Here is a 25,050-nt window from a genome sequence, read left to right on the forward strand (position 1 = left end):
TTCGGTATGGAAGGAAAAACTTTATTGATGCTTACTTTAAATATGTCAGCTGTTACAGTTCGACAGTCTACAAAGACAAAGATATCTCTCAGCTAGACAAACAGCATCCAAGAGGGAAGTGTAGTTACAATATCACACATACATAATCAAAGTTTATATCAAAATGATCTGATTTAATTCCTATGCTGATTTATTCTGTTATTAAGGCACATAGGGAGGCATTCTCCAATTGAAAACCTCTGTGTTGCATGCAAGTGGTGTTTTCACATTGGATGCATTTTCAGCAAAGTCACCTTTGTGATTTAATCAGATCTACTTTGGCATATGTTTGTGCTCATATTCATATCCATCAACCAATCTTCAGAGTTATTTAATTAAAGGCAGACCACTTGCATGTGGCACACAGTCAAAATAAAACCATATCTCAGCAACACTCAATCCCAAAACTCACCACGACAAGAAAAAAAAAAAGTAAAGAGACACGAAAACAATGGATAACATTAACAAAGCACACAATATGAGCAAGCTTCTATGTAGATAATAATGAAAATCAATAAATCGTGTTACAAAAGGACAGTGTTTGTGTCCTGTTTGGAGTAAATACTCAGTGAAATCACAGACGCACACACACTCAAACTCTCTTTCACTCCCTATCTCACACCCTCTTCTAGTCTTTTGTGCTCTCTTGCCTGTCAGCCGCCTCTGGTTGGCCTTCTGAATTACCCTGAGCATGTAATTCTGCAAAGGAGTGTGGGTAGGCCTGAGGGATTTTTATAATTTTTCACTGTTCTAGCATGTGCTGCTATCAGAGGCATGACACTGAACTAACTCATCCATCTGGGAAAATGCCCGGAGCGTGGTTTAGGCCAAAATACCCCCACCTGTTTTTGCCATAGTGACTGACAGAGGGGGCCCAATCTCGGCTGTTCTTACATTTCGTTATACTTGTACAGTTACACAATCTTAGATGTTAACAAGTAAACAAACTCACTGATCCCCTACCTTTAACCCTAAAAAACAGAAAGCTGAATCTCTCTCACTCACTCCTGACATTGTTCTCTATGTTGTTTTTGTTTGTGTATCAGAACCATAGCAGGCAGCGGCCAACAGGAGGCACCAACAGGCCCCTTTCCTCTCACTCTCATACGTCACATGAAAGCAAAGAACATTTACTGATACAGTAAAAAAAAGAGAAAGAAATCATATTTACATTGTCTTATAATTCTACATTTAACAGTATACTGTCAAAGTGCACAATTGGGGCTCTCAGTTACAGAAAAAAACAACAATATGCAAACAAATAAGAGATACATTTAAATATGAGTTGAATAAAGAAAATAAAAATGTTTTAAAGTTACCACATTCACAGCAATATCTCTAGTCTGTCAACACCGTTTGTAGTAAAAGGTGACTTTTACTGACCAGGCTTTGCTGAGCAGTAAACACACATACACATGCACACACCTGGAGGTCTCTATGGTTACCCCGAGTTACAGGTGAGGGGCGTCAACATTAGTGGTGCAGCGTTCTTGATAAGGTTGGAATTTTTTTTGCAACAATGCAAGACTGGTAATAGCGAGCAGTCATGCAATATTGATCCTACAACTAGTTGACAAACCTCCACAGCCACCACGCATCCAGACAGAGTAGTAAAAGTCACACACATAATATGCATACACCCACTTATTCAGAGCAGTCTTCGAGTTTGATCTACAAAGGCTTCTCACATCTACAAAACCACCCACCCACCCAATACACCAATTAACTAGTCTTGATATGCAATAGACACACTTGCTAAAGCTACAATACAATACAATACAATACACATCCAATTGTAAAAAAAGACAAAAAAGTATAATTTAAGAAAAAAAAAAATCAAAAAGAAGGTATCAGTATTATGTGTAATAATATTAATAATGATGATGATGTAGCGTCATAAAATCATGGTACGGCTGTAAATCCTAAAGCTTCGGGTGATGGCACAGCAGAAACAGTGACAAAAGAAACAGACGCGGGAAGTGGATCTAGGTGGAAAAACTAAAGAGAGGGATGACCTAATGAGAAAAGGAAGCAGATAGCGTGGTGCGCTGGGCCTTGACCACAGCCGGGGACACAGGCTGATGACAGGAGAACATCTGTGGCTACGCTCCAATGTTTTGATACATTCTCCACCCCTTATCTCCTCTCGTCTTCCTGCTCGAGTTCAAGGGTCGGGAGCATCTTGCATTCAGTGTTTATTTTTAAATTGCTGATAATGTGGGTAAAAAGTACAGCTGCCAGGCTGTTTACCACATCATTACTTGGTCGTTTTGACTACTAAAGACAAGAGTCGAGCAATTGAGGACACGGCAGAGTCTGCCAGGTGATGTTTAAGGATCATCTGGTTTAATTTGTAAAGGTTTGGAGTGCAGCAGGTACAGAGTTGGGAATCTGGCCAGACCACTCATCTGTCTGTCAAAAACAAATTCATATCAGTTTTCAGTGCATGGTTCTGCGTGGATATTTTCCAATATCTGCTTTAAGGCATTGTTTTTGTTCGTTATCACTATCTGAGATCACTTCAGCTCATCAGGAGATCTAGATCTCAGAATGACACAAGGTGTTATTGCTTACCACAGAAATGAAACCACAGCAATGGGAAGTATGTAGAAAATGTAGATTATGTACTACATCCTTGAAATCTGTAACAAAATACAATTATGGAAATTCAGTAATGTTATCAGCACTTTTAGTCTTTTTGATTGATTTCGGGTTACTTTCCCCAGAAAATCCATTGAATATGCAGTTAAGCACGTACTATATTGTCAGTTAGAGTCTTAAATTTGGTGTTTAATATTATCAGCATCGGCATCAGACCATCTAAATACTCTTTTCCTCAGCACAGTTTTGTGGTAATCCAACAAGTAATTACCCTTTCTTTTTTCAATCTGATTTTTGCTTGATCTGATCAGTGTTTTCATACTAAATGCAAGAGATCACAGTTACCACTTGTAGAATCAGATTACTGTAACCCATTACATGTGATCATTTGCTTCCCAACATTGTGCAGCCATTACTAATCTGCAGCACATCTACCATGTTGATCTGACTCCACTTCGGCTCAAGTTACAGACATGTCAGTAGCATTATCAGCCATTGAGAATTTCCACAGAAAGACTGTAAGGAGTAATGGTGAAGGGTACAATGTTATGCAGCAGCGAAAGATCCACACCACCACAGAGACTGTCGCTACATGATGCTGTGAGAAAATAAATTAGCTGAATGGTGAGGTGAATTACTAAATAGGTCTCTTCTAAAGAAGAACGCTTCTGTGTGTGTGTGTGTGTGTGTGTGTGTGCTGTGCATGTGTTTTGTTTTGTTTTTGCAGAGCTTGATTTTCAAAGAGTTAGAAGTTCTTAAGTGTGTGCACTCTTGTGACAGTGTGCGTGTCGGTGCATATGTTTCTGGTCAGGGCCTGTGGTACTTTTCGTTGTAGCGGTGGATGGTGACGCAGCCGTGGTAGGAGATCGGCCGCGGCATGGCTGCAACTCCAGTGATGATGCCTGTGGCCGGGTCATAACACAGAATGGTGTCTGAGGCTTCGCCGGTCTCTCCTCTGCCACCAAGGATGAAGATCTTACCGTTGCACACTGACATGCCACAGCTCTCCTGCAGGGAGGCAGAAGGAGAGAGAGACAGTAAGAATAAGGGGAAGCCGCTGCAGTGTACACAAGGTGAACTAAAACAGAGCCTGCTTCTCGTACCAGTAGTACACAGTGTGTGTCTGTGTGCAGTTTATCACCTGTTTGCTGAAGGTGTGAACCACATGCATCCAGTAATCCTCTGTGGGGTCGTAGCAGAATATGGACTTGGTGAGACCACCGGACACGTAGATCAGGTTGTTGAGGGACACCGCCGTGATGCAGCGCTTGGCGATCGGGATGTTGGCCCTTAGCAGCCAAGAGTCTGTCTCTGGATCATAGCACTGGACCTGTGACACAAAATGGGTTGGTGTTACGTGACTTTGAGAAAAGAAAAGACATAATACTGTACACTGAAAAAAAACAGAAGTGTGATCCTGACAGTAACATACTTGCAGCATAGGACCATACCAATCCTGTTTTGACTTGAATGCTTGGCAATCATGTACTGTCGCTAAAATTACCATAAATCCACTAATATTTTCACAAAGCACATTAAAAAAAATAGTGTAAGTTAGCATTGACATCTAAGCTACCAAAGCATATTTTGCACACATTTCTGCATATTTGTGAGAGAAAGATACAACCATACCTGTTGAAGAGAGGTCAAAATAAGTTATGGTCATTTATTTTACTATCGACTACATAACAAAGACAAACTGCAAGCTGCAAAGAAAAACAAATTCCTTTCTTATTTTGCGACTTGAGTGGCATCAGATACTGTGGTTTTGTATTCAATCCATGCATTCTCCCTCTCCTCCCTCTTCAAAATGGTATGCTTTCAAATTCCCAAACAGCCTTCCCTCCCACACAAACTGCAACCACACTCTAATGTGAACAACACATGCGCATGCATTTACTCCAACAGTTGGGATCAATGTAAAGGACCTGCGGGAGACTTGAGAGATATGTAACTTGAGAGAACTGGAGTCAGCATGAACTCTTACCCCTAAGGCCACGTAGAGTGAGACACAAATAGATAGACAGCCCGTCAGTGAGACACTGAACCTATTGTTATCCACTGCCAGCCTGCCTGTGTACGCGCTTTGTCTGGGCAGCACAGACATGCATAAACAAACAAAATGAGCAATTCCAAGGAAGAGGGCAATACTCCTGTGTCTTGAGTTCCTGTGAATGCCGCCATCTTCCTGTTTACTTTAAGTTCACAGGGCTGTCTGTCAAAAGAGAAGGAAACTGTACCAAGGTAGCTTGTCTCAGCGGATATCCACATATCAGACAATACAGCAAAGATGTGCAATCTGTGTTTCCTTAGAATTTCTATTGCCCACCACTTAGTCCAAAATCCAGGCGCCTGTGATGTTTACAACACAAACCAGCAATTTTGAAATCATTAATCAGACATTCCTCTCTGACTGCTTAAATTAATTTGACTGCGGCTACTGAAAATGACACCACTTTGTCAAGCAAGCTTAGCACTATTAAACATCATGTTGCGGATTTGGCTTATCCACCTTATTGCCAGCAGTGGGAGAACAGAGTGACATTTATTAGACATGTACTGCAGTTTGACCCGTGTCAGGCCCGTGTCACCGCCACTGCGCCTGTGCAAGTAATCGGCAAACCAGGATAAGATGTTTACATGCAACGGTATTCCGGTTTCTTTCTACTTCGGGTTGCTCAAAACCAGGTTAAGGGCTTATCTAAGTTTCTGAAATCAGGATATGATGTTAATATGCGCAAACATAAAAACGGGACATTTCAAAAACCTGATCGTAACTGGGACACTCTGGTCCAAGAAGCAAAAAATAGCACTGGGGGTTATCCAATAACCTGCCAGACATTTAAGAATGAATATTACAGAAAATATCACATATGGTCACAAATATTGCAATACTCAAATTATGAGATACTGGCCTAAGCCTGCTATTATTGAGAGTTCATTTGATTTGATCACAAATATGCTTAGTCTGTTCCCTTTTTCTTTTCCCTTTGTTCTTGTACCATTCCCTGTATTCCCTGCAGCAAAGTGTCACAGCTCCTCATTGACGCATGACAAGTGAATGAGTCAAGTATCAGTGACTCACACAGGTGCGATTAAACCTGAAATACCACACAAAGCGTAAATCAATATGGAAATAATGATCAGGAATATCAACTGACGCAGTATAGCCTGATGTGCTTGATCAAGGTAAAAGAATGGGATGTGGCTGTTATCACGTCAATTAAAAAGACAATCAGTGATATTTGACAGGTACAGGTGGGGTTCCCATTTGTGTAACAGATAGTTGTAAAACCTTTCTGAGGTGAACACCGTTCAGCACCAGACGCTTAAAGTGTTGCTCAACTAAAGCTGCATTCTATCAACCTGAGCGATTGTATCTTTTTGTATTCATGAGTATTCATGTAGGGTTTTGAGGACTTTTTTTTTTTTTTTTTTTTACCAAACAGGTTTTTTGACATTCCTGTAAGAGACAAATGTGCATTTAGCTGTTATCGCCACGTCCATACGTCTGTGATTTGGAAGCACCCATCTGTTTCCCACCTTGTCTGAGCAAGTGTTGTCGTCGGGGCCTCCTCCAATCACAAAGAGCTTGCCGGCACAGCTGGCAACAGCTGGAGAGCTGACCGCCTCTTTCATGGGAGCAACTTCTGTCCAGCGGTTGGAGAAGGAGTCATAACACTCCACACTGCTCAGGCGGCTCTGGCCATCATAGCCTCCCACAGCGTAGACCTGAACGCAGACACACACACATTCACAGTGGAGCATGAGTTATGATTGACACCTGAATATGGGCCACTGTGAAACAGTGAGTTGTGTTTACTTGTGATGTATCCGTGACTACACACATTATGCAAACACACATGTACACATAGATTTCATTATCAACTGCACCAGATGTGTTTATTCAAGGTTTCTAATCCATGTGTATGAACAATATTTTGTGCCTCTGAACAAGGAGAACCAGTCTACCAAGTAAACAAAAATGATGACGCGTTGCTCTCAGCAAGCGCCACCATCCCTGTTCTCTTTTGTTCTTACAGCCGGAAGCACAGGCCTGGATCACCTCCGCACCTCTGCATGTGCTAAACTCGAACTTCAGCATTACCTCACACTCCTTCACGCTCAGCACAATAATCCTTTGAGCCGCTGTCTTATCTTGACATTCCTCTGTGCAGTGTCTTTTATGTACGGCAGCTTTGCCACTGAATACAATGTGAGTTTAAGTCACTTTAAGACTCATTTACATGTGCTCTAGACAGGGCCGAGCAGCAGTGAGGCAGACGATATCGTCAATGTGGCATCACCAAAATCTGTACATCCATCACTATTTAGCCAACGGGCATACTGGCTGAGGAGTCAGTGTGTGTATCGTGCAGTATATGATACGCCTTGTAGTTATCTACAAAGCTTTAATGAGGTTGGAAGGAGCTCATGCTACAAGTGGATCTAGCTGAAATCTGGCTGACAGATACCCCTTGGATCAAAGACCAGGTTTTTAGATTTTGGTGGTGATCCAGAACAGGGATTTATGCCGTTAGATGATTATCGTTATCATCATTATTATTCTTGTTTTTTTTTTTTTTTTTTTTTTTAAAGATGATAATTGTTTATGGCTGGCTGCTAAAAATAGCACATGGATCCGTTGCAGTTATGTGCTATCTTTTGGAAAAGGGCAGCTGCTTTGCAGTTGTTTGGAAAATTGCTTGGCACTGACGGTGGTTTGCACTCCACCAAGTGCCTCCGAGCTATAATCTATAATCCCTCTATAGGGTAAAGGAGGACAAGATCAGGAGAGGGATGAAAGAGTGGCATTAAGAATCATAAAGACATTGATTTAAAAGGAAAACAAGGGAAAGCAAAGTAGGGAAAATACCTCAAAAGGAAGACATTTATAAAAGATCTCTAATTTCCTTTTCCACGGTAACACAGATTCTAGAAGATCACGTGTCAGAAAAAGTCAGGGCAGACACTGAGCTGTATTACTGGTTCAAATGAGCACAGCGCCACTCATCAACAGGCTTGTCTGATGCAACATTATGCCTTGAGACTGTTCCTCTCTCTCCTAACCTACAGTATAAACAAGGATAGAAAGAAAGAAAGAAAGAAAGAAAGAAAGAAAGAAAGAAAGAAAGAAACAGGAGGGAAGAGGAGGAAAAATAGAGGGGGAAGTGGATGGGGCACCTGGATATTTGCATAGCAACTGAGTCACCTCACACTACCGCCTTTCTCAACTGAAAAGTTGAAAGAGAAACAAAGAACACCTCAACAAACCCATTCAGTGTGTCTAATGTAGCCATGTTAGTGTGTGTGTGTGTGTGTGTGTGTGTGTGTGTGTGTGTGTGTGTGTGCGTTAAATGTGAACAGCATGTTGATTTTTCCCACATAAAGCACTGAGGAGCCACCACACTGTAGGATCCCGTATCAGTTTAAGAAAGTTCATTTGAATATGTTGATGTGGGAGATACGAAATCTGAAATCTGTGTCGCGTGTCAATGTACCTGAGCGAGACACGCAGGAGGAAACAGAAAAGATAAAGGAAGACCGTGGGACGCAGAAGGAGGTCTGAGAAAAAAAAAAAAGAGAGTTAGTTCTCTCCTCGCTAGTATTCTGTCCTCTCCTGAGCTTATCCAGACACCTTCTTGACATCCAGACTCCTTCCTGTTTTGTCACTGCCATGCCATACATACTCGATATGCAGCCCACACGGTCCTGACACACGCTTTAAGAATATGGTATGTCAATAAAGATGCGTTTTGCATTTGCCGGATGATGGCAGCCCATACTCCACAAGGACTTGAAGTATGTGGCTATCGAATAAATGTCAGACATGATTAATGACTCTCAGCAGACAGAGTCGATATATTGAATAAGCAGACGCGTGACTTCCTTCATGATTGTGATCCAACTCTGGCGATGGCGGAGCTTCCTTAACACATGGAGAGTCCGAAAAAGTGACAAAGAAAAACAGAGATTAAGAGATGTAAAGACAGACAGACAGAAAGGAATGCAGAGAAACTGACAGAGCGAGAGAAAGAAAGATCTTAGAGAGCGGGAGAGACAAAGAGAGAGAGAGAGACTGAGAGAGAACGAGTGAGACGGTGTGACAGATGAGAACAGCCGTCGCTGAGCGCAGCCCATAACAGGGAGAGCAAAACAACCAGTGACCTATTTTAGCTTATACTCTACAGAGGCGAGATCAGTGCAACAGGACATCACAAAATGCACGGACATTAAGAAGTGTGCATGTGTGTGTTGTTGTGTGAGAATGAGGTTGAGTTTTAGACTTCTCTTTTTTGCAAATTGTATTTACTCTGGCTGGTCATGACTAGGGAATGAATGCAGCCAAAGGGAGGACCCCACAACCACAGCTGGCCAACTGTTTGAGTGCAAAAAGATATTCAATGTACCCACTGAGTGTGGATATTGCTTGCATGGTGAGTTATTAGAAGGCAACACTGAAGTCTTTGTGTGTGAAAGCATGATCATGCATGTGAGACCATTTTACACGCTCAAGTTTGCTTCCCCCTACGAGCAACTGGAACACGAGTAGTGTACATCAAAAGGGGAAATTATAGACCCCCAGAGGAAATGACTGGTTGCAAACTTCTTCAGAACTGAATTCTGAAGAAGCAAAATGTGATAGAATATAAAGAGACAAAGAAGTGCTTGATATAAGATGACAGATTTAATATGAGAATGGAATAAAAAAAAAGAAAAAAAATCCCTCAGAAGGAAAAACTTGATCTTTGATCTGTAAAATGAAAATGCAGCGAGAGAGGAGCTAGAAAATGATGATTAACTAAAGACAAGAAAATAAGAGCATCAAAGTGGCATGGCAAAGCCACCATACAGCGACTAAAGAGACAGAAAAAAAGGCGAGACAAAGAGGATAAAAGAGAGGACTAAACCACATGTGTGTGACAGATTCAGGAAGTGGCCCAAGATGAGAGCTTCTCCCGGGACTTAACAACTCTAAGGAATGTGTTTTTCAAGTGTGTGTGTCTGTGTGTGTGTATGTGTGTGAAAGAGTGTCTGTTTGTGTACACACACTGTGCATGTGTGTCTGCATGTATGTATGACCCATGGCCAGGTTTCTCAGCTCATCACGAGCTGCAGTCCGTATATTTTTACAGAGAAATACGCTTAAGCATGCAGAGACATGAATATTAATGACAGGTTCAGCATTAGACATGGACTGGGGTTAGAAGGATAACCAAAATCTTTCTCTATTATGGCTTAATTTAATCCTTTGAGCACCAAAAAACTTTTTTCCTTGTAGGTGTTAAATCATCAGTATGAAGTCTTACTTTACAGGAAGTACAGGTTCTACACACTTCACTGATTTATGAAACTTGATTCACATAGACCCTGAAGCCCACTAAAAAGACTTAAAGTGTTTATGGAACTCTCTAGCCTTCTATAAGTCAGCCACAGGTCATTAAATGTAAGCCTGCCTGGCGTCCTGTAATAGTTCTACGACTGTAAATTACAGAGGTGAGTTGAACTGCAGCCATATCAATCCAACCTGTTGTTGTTTTCAACGTGCACGGATCATGACTCAGGTTAGGGATAATTACTAACTTTTACAGCCAGGCCTGATTACCTCACTGATGTGGAGGACTTGTGTGTAGTCCTCCTTCCATGCACGCATGCATGTGTTTCTTGTTCCTGTGGCAAGGCAGGATTCAGGATTTTGGGTGTTGTTTGGGAGACACTGTGAGACCAATGCAAACTGATCACAAGTGGATTTCCAGCAGCTCAAGAGAAAATGTTGCGCAATCGCTGCAAATGACAACAACCTGCCTGTGTCATGACCTCGCTGTCAAAGTAAATACAGCACTGTTTCAGCCACCAACTTTCCAAGAATAATTGTACTTTTGTGCCCGTGTGTGTGTCTGTACTTGTGTGGATAAATGCGCTTGCATACGCACAGTGTGGATAAATAAGTAGCACGTATGTTATCCTGACTCATCTCTATTTATGTCCTGCTTTTGCACCTCTCTGTTAACAGATAACTACAGGGTGGACACTTTCTGGAAGCTGCACATGACATTGTATCACCAGTGGACAACAGTGGTTTTGCATTATGCCATCATGATTTTGCATTATGCCATCATTTCAAACCATGTACAAACACTATGTTATGAGGACCAACTTGAACATCTACTTGAAATAAAACAAAATCTGTATGGTAGTTATAAACAAACAAACAAACAAGGTATGTAGCGATTAAATCCAATAAAAGATTTCACTTTCATCTCATCAGAAACACTGGACATCTTTGTTTTTATGTTTGCTGGTCTATGCCTATGTGTATATACTCAGTGTGTTTATAGGCCCTTATACAGAGTATTTTCAGCTGTCAGCTGTATGGCTGCTGAAGGCTGTGTGTGATTAAGGAGAGACAGATGAAGCATGATATGAGCTAGTGGACTAGGCTAGTGCTTAACTGGGAGGTGTGAGCTAGTGGCACACATCCAGTAAACTCCCACTGCCCTCAGACAAGCATGTCCACCTGGCACTACACTAGACTATAGATAGATACAGTTCAAGAACCTAAATAGTGATCAGGGATCACTCGTCACGTGTAAAGACAAACTTTACAGTGATTTTAGAACCAAACTGGTGTTAGTGATCTCCGCCTCTATTCTGATAGTAACAGGGGACTCTGACCATAAAATATAGCAAAACAGAAAAGTGAGCTTGCAGGAATAACCAAAAGCTTGAATTATTATTATTTTTTGTGTGTGGAGAAGGTAACAGGTAAATCGGCTAAGCTGTCCCCATCAGCGTTTGTTCATATGACTTTTCAGGCAACTTTTTCCCTCCATCTGTTGAATCTGGTACTATACATCCAAGATGTGCAGGATGAGTCAGCGCTGACCGTTTACAAACCCTGGAGCAACAAATGGATGCATCACATATTTTGAAAATGACATCACTCTCAGTCACATGGCATCCTCAAGGACCAACAAGTAAGATCCTTGACATGCAGAAAGTCGGCGCTAGTCAAATATGTCACTGGAATCCACTGCTGTCGCCTGTTTTTTTTTTTTTTGTCTGTCAGTGGTGAGTAACTGATCTTTAAATCTATGTACACAACTTATTGTCAGTCATCACTACAGACCATTGGCCCGTTTCAAAACAAATTCCTTCAAGCCTGCAGGCAAGAATGTGTGTGGCAGCAGAACAGGACTCTGACGTTTTTGAATGTTGACACATAAGGTACACTGTCTTCAATATTCAGTTACCTCTCCATTCTTCGACTGTGTCATGTTCCAGAAAACTTTACTGAGTGTTTTACCCGTGGAACTCGAATTGGAGCAGAACGGACTTTCCTGTTCAAATCAACATGAGCAGGATGTTACGAACGGCAGCCATTTATATGTGCATCACTGCCGCTGCAAAGAGCTGTGGTCGTTGCACAGGGCTACCGTCCGTATTCCAGTTGGTGGTAAAAATCAGTGTTCATTTAATACTTCTTCTTCTCACTTCTCAAGTGAGTGTGGCACACTATACTGCTCTACATGTGCACTGTCACTGTATCAGCTAATTAGAAATGTCATTTTGTCCTGAACGAGTCAAACGACGCTGACAAACACTTTCATGATTGTTCTACTCCATTCAAATTTTGTGGTTTTACGTCAGGTCAGGTATTACTAAACAAAATAATGATGCGTGAAATTACATACCACTGCATTGTTGTTGTCCTATTTCTCTGTAGCACCATTTATTCAAACATGTGCTGGCAAACACCTCCGTCTTGAAGGACATTTTTGGCCATAGGCTGCCAGATTAATTTCCTAACACTGTAACACTAAACCATGTGGCTACCATCATGGAATTGTACTGTGTGTAAGTGTGTAGGAGGAGGGAGAGGGGGTATGACAAAACCAGAAAATAACATAGAAAGACTCAGACGTGCTGATAACTAGAGTTCATTACACAGAAGTGACGGTACGATGAGACTAACTTCCTGACCTTGCCCAGCAGGACGGCCATCTTGTGTCTCCAACGGCCCTTGTTGAGGGAAGCCACTCTGATCCACAGGTTGAGCTGCGAGTTATACATCCACACATCCCTGCTGTTGATACGGCCACCTAAAACACAACACACACATTTCAGATACTTGGCAAATCAATAAATATATTTCTATTGTTTCCTTTTTACTGTACCATTGTTTTTTTCCCCTATAACAGCTAAAGTTGCACTGTGCAAAACCGCTGATGGTCAAGTACAGTGAGGATTGTTTAGACTCCGCTGACAAATTTTTTTTTTAGAAAAAGCAGGAAATTTTATGTTTGAGTCTACATGGTCCTAACTGTGCTTATTCCACATTTTTAGTCAGTTGAGTTCCAACACACAGTCGACCCTGTGCAATTTTGCATCATGTACCTTTAAGTTCATTTTGAGGCCAGTTTGAATAAAAAAAAAAGTCAGAAAGCCAGATTATTATTTTTTCTCCACATCCAACTGATTTAATAAAAACAGTGTGTCTAAAAATAAAGCCAAGTCACTGTTGGTGAACACCCAAGTTCTGACTGCATTAAGCATTTATGTCAAAGTACCATTTCATTCCCTAACTAGGGCATAGCTGCCAGTTTCTTATCTTTGACATAGGCTTGGTGCCCTGTGTTCACCAATGGACCTCACAAACAAAGCCTGACACACTGACGCTGAATAAACACAACATACACATGTACACAAAAGCATAAATGCACACCCACACACACAATCGCAATCTTTTGTTCATGACAGTCGTTTCTTGTCTTTAAGCAAACAAGTACAATATGAAGTGTTTTTATTTTTTTTTTTCTCTTTATGGCAGCTGCACAGCACAACAACACTCGGCAGTCAGTCAATGAGGTTACAGTGTGACCCAGGCATGGTTTTAACAAGCCCTGACACGAGCCCTATCTCTCAACCCAACCCCTTCCCTCCAACCCGTCCACACACCTGCCTGTTGAGTACCAAGAACCAAACTGATCTTCAGGAAAACAAACTGTTAGCAATGAAAAAAATGCAGCTTTCTAGCAGAGCCAGGGAGGCATGACACACACATGAAATCTAGGTTAAGCCAAAAGGGAACTAAGATAAAAACAAACATGCTGGACTCAAGAAAAAAAAAAAAAGAAAAAAGAAGAAGGCAGAGTGTTGTCTGTAAAAGCTTAACATTTTCTGGTGCTGTCCGGAAAGTAGGCAAATATTATTCTGACAACAGGGTTACTGCAGTGTCATCTGAACTAGTAGCAGTCATCTCCTGGCTTATGCCCAACAACAAGTTCAGCAGAAGATGCAAGCTGTGTGAGGAAGAGAGATGGGTTTCGTACGAGTGTGTTTCTATGCGTGGGTGTGACATGGCTACCAATAACACTCAGCATGTAAACAGTACAGACAGTGACAATCTGCGTTATTTCACATTGGGACATAAATTGATCTCATGATGACATCAGTTAATACAATATAAAAGATGAAAATTAATAAGAGTAGTCATGCTTGCACGCCACACCTCTCTGTTTAAACCCCGATGCCCTCTTGAAGGCAAAGAATTTGTCACTTAAGAAAACAAGTTCATTGTGACACTGAACCGTCTGAGCTCCTGACAGTAAAATCAAATGCTTCCTTGATCCATTGCTTTTTGGTACAGCAGAGTTCTGCCATTGGCTGTTAGGGATTTTCTTTTTACAAAAGCCTTGTGGGTGGCTACATGAGCCAATAATTATGGCACAAAGATACACTGCCAATGAAAACAAAAGGTGTCTGGTTCACTTTTGTCTTCACATGTCTGCAAAGCAGAATTGTTTTTCAGTAATGTAAGGTAGTTGAGAAACAGACTAGACAGGTGGCAAGAGACAACAGGATTGAGTTTCAGCCTAACAATCAATAAAATGACTCCATCAAGGGTCATCGGTGTGACAATTAGAGGACATGTTGGTTACCCTTTATTGCTTCTTGTGGTGGGGTAATGTAAGATAATTTCTGTTCAGTAATATCAAATTACACTGTAAGATACAGGAAAAGAGACAAGAAGGAAATTAGTCATAACATCTGGTTGCCAGATAGCATGCAACTCCCGAGGCTTCGGTTTGTAGAGATTTGCATGAAAGAAACAAGATGGCTTGGGTCATATTGCTTCAAAGAAAACCTTACAAACTACGCTGCTTGTTAAAAAAGATACTAGCTTTATAAGCAGTTGTTTTCTCAGTGGAAACCTGAGTTGGTCAAGTCGCACTGGCTCAGACGGGGAGGACCACTGTTGCTAATTACTGTTCTTAAGGTTCAAAAGGAGGCGATTCTGGGACATCCCAAGATGATTTGTGTGACAGCTGTCATAGGACTAAACTTTGCCTACAATTGTACACATTTTACTGCTGCTGGTAATGATCAAGTTCATTACGTTATGGAATTTGTGTCCTGTGAGGAGACTTTGAGTGAAGTCACACTACCTGTGACTCTGACATGCATGCCACAGTGCTGTATCAGGCAAGCATGCATGCCGCTGCTCTTTAGCTGATAACACATTATTCAGCATAAGTCAGATAGCAAAAAGCCACTTCAGTGAATGACAACATAAAGCTAAAGATAACTTATCTTGCACAACCAGAATGAGTTAAAACAACAGTGGCTGATGACACAGCATTGAGTGATTTGCTCAAGTGTGCTGAGCATATGAGAAAAATATTGGTGGTCATAGTCCCTGTCCTCGGACAGAAAGATTGGAGGGGTTTTATATACCCGTCTGAGGCACATCCTATTTAAGACCACAGCTAGCTGCAGCTGTGCTGGAGACTGGAGGCCCTCCAAGGTATTTACACCAACCCCAAGTGCCAGGAGAGAGAGTGAGTGTGCAAGAGCAAGAGAGAGGGAGAGAGAGAGAGAGAGGGAGGGAGGGAGAGAGGGAGAATGGGTATATAAAAGTAAAAGATAAAAATAAAAGGTGGTAAAAAGGGGATGACTGCATCAAGGAACATGGAAAATGGGGCAATGAAGATAAAATGTCATAAAGCAATTTAAAGCGGGGTTGCAGGACTGTGTATGAAAGAGAGAGAGAAATGGGGGAAAAGGGAGAGAGAGAGAGTGAGAGAGAGGTATGTTGACTTTTCCAGGCAGTGCTTCCAGGCAGATTGATAGTGAACACGTGAGGACATGGCACAGGCAGAACAGGGAAATGCATAAACACAGCACACACTCTCGCTGTCTGTCTCTCTCTCTCTCTCTCTCTCTCTCTCTCTCTCTCTCTTTTTTTTCCCCACCTCTTTCTACCTCTCTTTTGTCTCTAGTCTCTCCCTGCAGTCACTTTGGCAACTTTTTTTGCGGCTAATAAAAAGCATGTTGGGGCATGAGCAACCCTGGCAGACACATCTGCACGTCTATCAAATCATTTTCCTGGAATATGCTTCCTATATTCCCAAGAAAAGAACTCACTGACATTTATCCTACAAGGCATATATTGCAATGCTGTTTACATCAGTAATATGAATCAATCTTGGCTTTGCACTGAGTTTCTCGCTGGTCTTGTTAGTCAGGATGCATGACGTGATGTTGCTGTCTTGTTAAATCTAGAGCCATTTTCAGCAGAGGAAACTTGCACCATACTTGGCTCAAACTGTATTCCAACAATGCAGCAGCTTGGCCAAGAGCCCTTGAGGACTATACAGCTCATACTTAAGTTCACTTTGAATCCCAACATATGGCAGCAGACTCAAACCAAAAATGGATGTTAGACTGAAGATCCTAGAAAGCTGTGCAAGTTATATGGAGACGATTGACCTTGTGGATTGTCCAGTGAGAAGAGCGAGAGAGTTCGAGCCAGCCAATAAGGGCCTCCCTCGGCAATGAGCCTGGAGAGTGCATCCAGATGTTAGTCTCATATTTTCCTTAGTCTCAAACAGGCTGTGGTTGTAAAAATAACACAGGGCAAACAGCCATCATGGACCTTACTGCCACTCCACCGAGAGATTAGATGGCAAATTAGGCACAGGGAAGCACTGAGTTCCTTGAGATTGTGGTATAGACTAATTTTTGTTTTTGGCTAAGGTACAATGTTAAAGTAAGCAAAAGAAATGAGATGTTGTAACAAATATACACTGATACACTGAATGCAAATGTTAGCAACATAGGTGTAAATGGTAGTGCCATAAAAATGTCGTTAGCTAATGCACTGGGCTCTTACCCGACACCAGAATGTCGTTGCGGAGGGCACACACAGCATACTCTGACTTGGTAAATTCGGGCAATTTGGCTAGTGATTTCCACTCTCCTGTGACTGGGTCATAGCATTCAGTGTAGGGCAGGTTGAATCCTCCCATCCTCTCACAACCCCCCACCACCACAATCACCTCAGAGAAGCCTGTCGACCTGTATGGAAAGAAGAAGGGAAGGAGGGAGACAGACAGAAAATTAAAGATGAAGGGAGAAGCATAAACACAGCTGTGGCAATTTTCAAAAACAACAACACAGTGTAACATGTCTACATGGAAAAGCTTGGTATCACTCAGCAGGAATGTACACATTACAAAACCGCTATCTAATAAAATCGTAACCATATACAAAGAGTATGAAACCATATAAACATGACATCACATAACACATCAACATGTGGACGCAAGGCTAATTAAAGGGCAGGTAGTCATGCCAGGGGAGGTACAGATTGGTATTTTCCCCTGCCTGACGTGTAACTTATCTTCGAGGCAAAGTTCAGATTAAAACAGAAATATCAACACGCACACCAACAATAATACGCTTGGGGCTAGACTAGACTAAATCTCAATTTCCATGCTCAGAATGCTTTCCTATCTGGCTGCTCAAAATACGTGCCACAGATGTGACCTAATTTCCTATGGGGGAGCTAATTAACAGCAGTCTCATTTCTTATGGTATCATTCAGAATCACCGGTGCTGGATAGAAACCCACCAGCAATTTCTCCATATCAAAAGCCCAATATATTCTGGATACCCACTGTCAGAGCAACTGAAAACCAACCAGTGTTTTCTCTGCACTTTCACCCACATTCCCAATGCCTGTTTACAAGCCAATGTGGCTATATGTAATAAAGTATGGGTGAGACTTTGCTTGTATGAATATATGGGGTACCATAGCCAAGGAGCTGTCCACATTTGTTTGTGTGTGTCGGTGAATGTGACTAATATGTCATCAAGAATTCATGAAGAGAAGAGACAATTAGCTGATTGGTGAGACCCTCAGGGCTTCCCCAGAGATGAGAGGGGCTCCAGTATGAGGAAAAAGGAGGGAGTTAGGCATCTGTTTGGTGCAGGAGAAAAGAAGATTGGGCCCACAGGGCAACAAAGGCAGACAGCCGGGCGACTGACTGGCAGTTTGGTTGGCTGATATGATCAGATCTGCCTGGATACTGACACGATATGTCTGAAATATGCGTCACATAAGCTTGTTAACTGACACCGTGCACCGTTCCCACTTAACCCTTACAGCAGGCCTAAACAGAAGGGCAGCTGCACTGTTGTTAGCTTCACACCAAGCCACCATATGGTCTGCACTGTGTCTCATTCACAAGGCTTCATTCAGCACCAGCCTTTTCCATTTAATCATGCAATCATACCGTGTACACACATAAAACGCTCACAATAAAAGGGCAGGATACATTTGGTAACTGGGTGTGAAATGAGCAGGTTAGTACTTCAGAAGCCCAAACACAACAGCGAGGTGAGTTACACCACTGGCATGACAACAAGACTCAACATTTCGTGATTGCATGTCCTTGCATCACACGATTTTTTTTTCCCCTCCCAGCACACCGGAATATGTGGACGCATGCCTTGTCTCGTTCCTCATGATACATTTTCATTTCAAAATAGGACGGTATAACAAATCTCAACTGATGATAGCTTTGCCTGCTCAGCAAAATGACTTGCTCTTCCTCTTTCTCTCGCTCACTCAAATGCGCATGTGTTCAAAATTGTTTCAAGGGGTAATGAGGTTGTGAGCATGCTGTGACCTTAAAGTGCAAACCGTGAAGGATAAGACAGGGAAGCACTGGTTGAAAAAAATGTTTTCTGATCTCACTCAAATATCTTCACAACGTCAGAAGCTTTTGAACCCTATGTGACTCAAAAGGCTCAGAGAAAAGCAAAAATCACACAAAATGGGATGTGGCAGTATATTTTTGGTTTTAAATTTGGATTTACCTAACCCTCATCAAAACACCCTTCTGGTGCCTCAACCTGCAATGCCACAAGAGGAGACAGATGTGACAAGGACAGTCGTTCATCTTCTTCTTGTCAGCAGCAGATAAGATACTGTAGGAAGCTACTCAGTGCTGTAAGCCACAGTGCTTACTTGAGCCAAAAAAATGTGATATGATCTCTTGGCAATGAAATGACCCATGACCCTGAACTATTGATTTCTTCCTTTTGTACATTACAAAAAAATATCTTAGATTATCTAACTAATATATCTCCTTAGAATGGGAGATAGGAGCTTCTTTCTTAAGTAAAAAGCGATATTACCTGCGTGGGCGGGTTCTGGGTGACATCATCTCGTTGCCCAGCACGTGGTAGCGCCTGGCCTCATGGAGCAGCTGGTAGCACTCTGGAGCATTCTGAATGAGCTGGTCTCCCTCCACTGTCTGGACAAAGTAGTTGGGGTGCAGCAGGGGCAAGCGGACATGGTGCAGCAGGTCCTTCAGCATGGGCCTCCTGTGCTCCACATCGTGGTACACCCACCTCATCACCGACTCAAACACCACCTCCTCCTTTCCGATGGACAAATCATCACTGCTGATGTATTCTTCCAGCTCGTCCCTGTGCAGGTCAAGGAATTCCTCGTGCTGTGCCACTTCAGAGAAGTTGGCAAGGGCATAGCTGCGGCAGCGACTGGCCAGCTGCTTGAGGGCATGTGCATCGGCAAAGCGCTGGATGCCAAGGCAGTTGCAGGGGTCCAGCTGGTCCTCCAGGAACTTTGCACAAGCATCGCGCAGTGTGGCGATCTGGAAGAGGCTGGAAGTCTCGAAGAGGAACTGGACATTCTCAGTGGTGATCCTGACGCGACCGGTGTAAACAAAACTGAGGAAAGAGTCCATCGCCTCGGCCAGGATGCCGTTGATCTCCACCAGCATCTCGCGGCTCTCGCGGTGATCGTTGCAGAACATAGCTCTGAAGTAGGAGGAGCAGGCGGAGAGCACGGCGCGGTGGCAGGGGAACTCCCGGCCCTGCACGCTGATGACCACATCGGTGAAGAGACGACAGTCACGGAACTCATTGAACACCTGGAGGATGGCCTCCGAGTGAGAGGAGCCAGAGGAGAAGTCCAAGACATCCTGGCTGGCTAAGCTCTTGGGGTCAACTTCAAAAACCTTGGGAGACAACGTAACATATAAATATGAATTATGGACATTTGTCACTTTCATCAGCACAGACAAAACAGAGAAGTGATTGAAAATGGCTGTGTTGTTTGGCGGCACCTTGCGTTTGACGGCCGGGGAGTCTCTTGTCCCAGAGTCTTCCCTGTTCAGCCTTCTGCCTAGAATCAATACCATGGCTGCCACCTTCAATGTAGACCTTCTCTAAACCTTTGGGCGACCTGGGGATGGACAGCAGATAGTAACGTACCAATACCAACAACTTGTTTCAAGAAAATAATCCAATAGTGCATGTATTGTTACCACTTTCCAGATGTGTTAGATGTGTGTTTGTTATATTGTAGGAGGGATGGTCAGGGAAGGGTCATTAGCTCAACCTAAGTGTTTCAGTGTTGCTGTATATAGAACAAATAATCCCAAGAGGTAAACTAAAGTCACAGAGGATGTACAGCATGTGACCAGAAGCAGGAGAAAACAAAAATTTACCCTCATAATTCTCAAGCCCTTAGGGAAATGTCTGCCTGACATCACAGAGATGGAAAAACGCTTATTTCAAGGAATGACAATTTTTGAGGAGCACACAAATCTGCCAAATAACTTCCTCTGGCTCACCGCTTCTGTGAAACACTTGTACCCTGCAGCACAATACACCGGTTCAGAGTGAGGATGACAAAGAAACTCTGGCGGGAGGGAGGTTGAGCAACGGTTGGAACTAAGGCCAAGCTACATGTCAGTCAGGTTTGTTTTGAAAGAGAATGGGGGAAGGGACTCTATAAGGGCGCTCTACGTCACCATCATCTGAACAACAAACTTTGAAGTCAGAACCGTAGATAACACTGCACTGAATATTTTCACGGCTTTAGATAAGACTTAAATAGACTTTCTGTTCTTTTTTAAGACGTAAAAGGAGACTCCAGAGTCCAGTGATACTCATATTTATCTAAGGCTCCAGGGTTCAAATGATGCTTTGTTCATATGCAGATATTAGATATCAGATACAGTCTATACAGATAGTATTTTAGGGACATCTACGTCCGCATAGGTGTTGTTTAACTTGCCCAAGAAAGAAAGTCTTATGAAATTCAGCAGGCTTAGACAACCTTGCTAAAAAACTGGAATGCGCTACAACATCAAGGCGCCTTTTCACTGGCCATGTGTAGCCCTCAGTAAAAGGTCAAGGCAGCCAACAGGTCTGGCTCATGCTCAAGTGAAGTCATTTCATTTAAGGTTATTTTTAACTTGGCTCAACAACCAAATTATCACTCACCCTATTCATTTTTTTTTTTTTTTTTTTTTTTTTTTTTTTTGCACGTGTGTTATAGGGGTAGACTTGCCAGCAGCAGCACCTTTTTGAAGTCAGGCCTAGAGGACAGGTTTTGCCGGTGTGTCTTTGAAAGACTTCCCTAAATATGTTTATGACATTCAGCAGGCCTCAACAACTTTTGATTAAAACTGTACTACCGGCACAATACATCATCAAGCCTTCTTTTCACAGGTCACCCTGGCTATGTGTGGCCCTCAAGCACATGCAAACATGCGGTACGTGTTCCACAAAAATAAACATAAAGAACGTACAGTGCTGAAATTGTAAAAGTAATGTAACACCACCCTTATTTGCTATTTTGATAGTCACGGGAACAAAATTTGATACATCTCATTACTGAAGTAGAATAGAACAAAAAGTTGCTATTTATTATTGTTAGTTTACATGATGAGGCGATAGGAAATACTTAAAGACTGTGTAGGCTACTCCAAGTTATATCGGACAAAGGATCCGTGCTTCATGCCGACCGTTAGCCCTTGACAACACACACACACAAAAAAATGAAGGGCAGTCGTGCTGTTTACTTTGTTATTCTATTCAACCGGGAAAAAGTGACCATAAAAACACGTTTCGAAAACTACAACTTTAAGTGCAAAGAACTATACCTTATCCAGAAGTTTCCAGATGAAGCTTCCTCTTCAGTTAGAAGTGCAGACCAAAAAAAAAAAAAAAAAAAAAAAAATGTGGGAACAAAAATATATGTGTGTCCTGAAAATGTGTATCAGTATCCTTTTGCAACAGGTTGACTCAAGTAGTTATGGAAAACAAGGCACGCTGTTACACTGCGCAGACATTTTGGCTTAGTGGAGATGGCAAAGACAAAGAACTCTAACTAACTGTAAACACAGAACCCAGATATACTTGTCTCGGCCTTAAAAAAAAAAAAAAAAAAAAAATCCAGCCCACCGAGTCCAGTCAGCTGGCGGCGAACTCGCGGTGCGTTATGGGTAATGTAGTCTGTGTCTGGCGGGTGTGCCTTAATTATTCTCAATCAGAAACATCACTTCCCAGACGCCACTCGCTCTCCACGTGGCTATTCTTTGTTTGCAAACAAAACTCGACATTTAGTTGAAACAACAAGTGACACCGTTTGAGCAATACACAGACACAGACTGTGTAGTGTTTGTCACAATCAGCGTGTTAATCGTGTACATTGTGGACAGTATTTATGTTTTTCCGTGTGTTTCTGAAATAACACCAAACAATAAAGAAATTAAATTTAATCTTTACAAAAACAGAATATGTGTATTTACATAATCGTAGGTTGATTTGCCTGCAGTGGCTTCACAGGTAAAATCAAATGCCAGAAAGATGAATCTGTGCCAAACAGACATCCTATTCTCCAGGTGTAATGTGATATGGGACACGTGAAAACAGGATAAAGAACAACATGCTGCACACTTACATTTTTTTTTTTTTTTTTCAGGTGAAGAGGGAGGAGGAACTTATGGAACAAAGGATGTCACAACTTCCTCATGCAGTTGCACAACATTTCACAGAGTTGCCAGTGGAGTTCCCTGAAAGGGTTCACGACTGTTATCACTGACCCATTTGCACTGTTTTTTTTTTTTTTTTTTTTAACTCTGCCTACTTCCAATAGTGGAGAAAGAGCTGTCCTATACACAGCATAGGCTATATTTCTTAGTGATGGTCATAGCAACAAAGCCATCCATTTAATCTTGACCAACATGCGATTAGACACAATCAAATAAACACACACGCAGTGTTGTCCTTGTAATGTTTGATTTGGCTTCTCATATCATAGGTGTGACAGCTGAGGGCCTCTTCAGACCATAGAAGCTGAGCAGGACACTCCTCAGCTCTCTGTACCTGAACCCATACAGGTACGGTGCCAGAGCCTTGGGCAGCACCAGCAGCAAGTTACACAACACCAGAGACACCCACAAGTTGGCACGCAGATCCTGGACTCCCTGATGGCAATACAGAAGCAGCTCAATAGCCAACACCAGTAAGGGGCAGAAGGACAGCAAGAGGTGAAAATAGTGCATGAGGAAGGTTCCCCTGGCCCGGGACGAGCGGCTGCCTCTCTGGATGCCCACCGTCCGTGTGCGCCAGTACAGAATCACATAACCAGAGAAGACCAGGAGTAAGATCAGCAGGACGATGGTCACTGCCAGAAGCAAAGACATCTGTGGAAAACAGGTTACAGTTACTCGCATTGCTGTGACTGAGTGGCTTTTTGTATACTCTTTTACTTAAATCATTTTTTTGGTGTCTGAATACATCAAGGATACCTCAGAGCATATTAAATTACTTCCGTTCCAGCTAACAGGTTTTGTCTCTGCATAAGCACTAGGAAGTGAAACCAATATAAACTGACAGGCTGTCAGTTGGCAGAGGAGAGGAGGAAACTGCCCTCACTTTGTGTGCAATGTTTATCTTCTCATTTTTCCAGTTAAAACAATCTGTGTTGATCTCTGTGCTCTAGTTCGTTTAGAATTACACAGGAAAAATAACTCTTTTGAAAACTCACTTGTGTTTACCCTGAGCATTTTTTTTATCAGCCATGTTACTTTTTACCAGGAAATATTATGTAATTTTATGTCTGCTTAAGTAAAATATCAGCAAAGCAGCAGTACCTATATTTGAGCAGGATCTTCTAGTAATCTTACCTACAATACTTCAAAAGGAAGTATGATAATACTTAAGGGGAAGTATGGTAATTCATATGGAAAGGGCAAACAATATAGCATTAGTGATTATTGTGGGTTTCTGATCCACCTGCAAGGGTGCGGAGAGGCTGACAGTGAGCACCAGGAGCAGAGGTGCAGAGCAGAGTTGAAGAGAGCAAGGCCAGGTGGTGTGGTACCACACAAACACCCCTGCAGACCCAGCTGGGAAGATCACCGACACAGCCCAGATACCCAGAATGACCTTCTTGGTTCTACAGGGATCGGGAGAGAGACACATAAAGGTAAGTTACAGTGTGTGTGTGACTGGGAGAAATTTTTCTGTCACACTAGTTGAAAAAAATTTTACCCGCAGAGAACAACAAATGCAAGAGTTCTCTCTTTTACCATTAAAAAAAAAAAAAGTTTTGCTATCTGAAAATCTTTTTGTTAGAATCGTTACCGGGACACCGGCCACAGGGCAAAGTACCGCAGCGGGGCCAGCACTGCCAGTGATGTGTCAAGGACTATGGCCTTGGTGCTGAGGATCCCAGAGCTATACAGCGCCCCCAGCAGGAAGAGCATTGTAGCACAGGCCCACTCAGACATCAGGACCCCTGCTGCGTTCACACAGGTACACAGCGTGTACATCGTCAAAAACAGCAAATCACTGAGCAACACGTTGGCCAGAAGAAGGTAGCGTGTCTCCTGACACATTTGGGGCCTAGGAGGATGACAGGGATGTTTTAATTAAAATATTTCCTTACTTTTCTCCAAGTAAAGAGTGTCTGGCATGTGGGTGCATGTGACTCACCTGGTAAGGATCTTGGCCAAGAGAACGGGAATTACCAAGGAAACAGCCATGAAACCTAAGATGGGGCACAGCTGCAGCAACCTGATTTGGTGGAGAGATAGAAACACATACCAGTCGTTGATAAAGAGCTCTGCTTGTCTCCAGAGAGGGTCAGAAGTGTTGCTCTCTTTGGACAGGGGGAAGTCTCTCTCTGTCTGGCCGGAGCTGTTGTACCAGTTGCCGATGGCACACAGCAGAGACCGAAATGGGTCCTCATCAATCCCCATTGCTGCAGCACAGGAGTGTTCAATTCACTGCCATCCA

The 25,050-nt window shown here is 42.5% G+C and overlaps 2 protein-coding genes across 3 annotated transcripts; both read right to left on the reverse strand.

The window, feature by feature from the left end:
• Positions 1-5: 5 nt before the first annotated feature.
• klhl24a (kelch-like family member 24a) lies at positions 6-22,137 on the reverse strand. Of its 2 annotated transcripts, none has more exons than XM_030073706.1 (8): positions 21,909-22,137; positions 20,082-20,200; positions 19,129-19,973; positions 16,817-17,001; positions 12,625-12,743; positions 6,184-6,372; positions 3,782-3,970; positions 6-3,648 (listed from the first exon to the last, which is right to left on the reverse strand). In XM_030073706.1, the coding sequence occupies exons 2-8, from the start codon at positions 20,154-20,156 to the stop codon at positions 3,448-3,450; spliced, it is 1,803 nt and encodes a 600-aa protein (XP_029929566.1). In that variant the 5' UTR covers positions 20,157-20,200; positions 21,909-22,137; the 3' UTR covers positions 6-3,447. The 2 variants fall into 2 exon arrangements, with proteins under 2 accessions (XP_029929566.1, XP_029929565.1); XM_030073705.1 differs by having other exon boundaries at positions 20,082-20,214.
• Positions 22,138-23,057: 920 nt separating this feature from the next.
• Positions 23,058-25,013, reverse strand: LOC115374891 (probable G-protein coupled receptor 148). Its single transcript, XM_030074042.1, has 4 exons — positions 24,748-25,013; positions 24,397-24,657; positions 24,046-24,208; positions 23,058-23,453 (listed from the first exon to the last, which is right to left on the reverse strand). Exons 1-4 carry the CDS (start codon positions 25,011-25,013, stop codon positions 23,058-23,060), a joined length of 1,086 nt encoding a protein of 361 aa, XP_029929902.1.
• Between the last annotated feature and the right edge of the window lie 37 nt (positions 25,014-25,050).

Source organism: Myripristis murdjan, chromosome 17 (assembly GCF_902150065.1).
Source record: "Myripristis murdjan chromosome 17, fMyrMur1.1, whole genome shotgun sequence".
Lineage (NCBI taxonomy): Eukaryota > Metazoa > Chordata > Actinopteri > Holocentriformes > Holocentridae > Myripristis > Myripristis murdjan.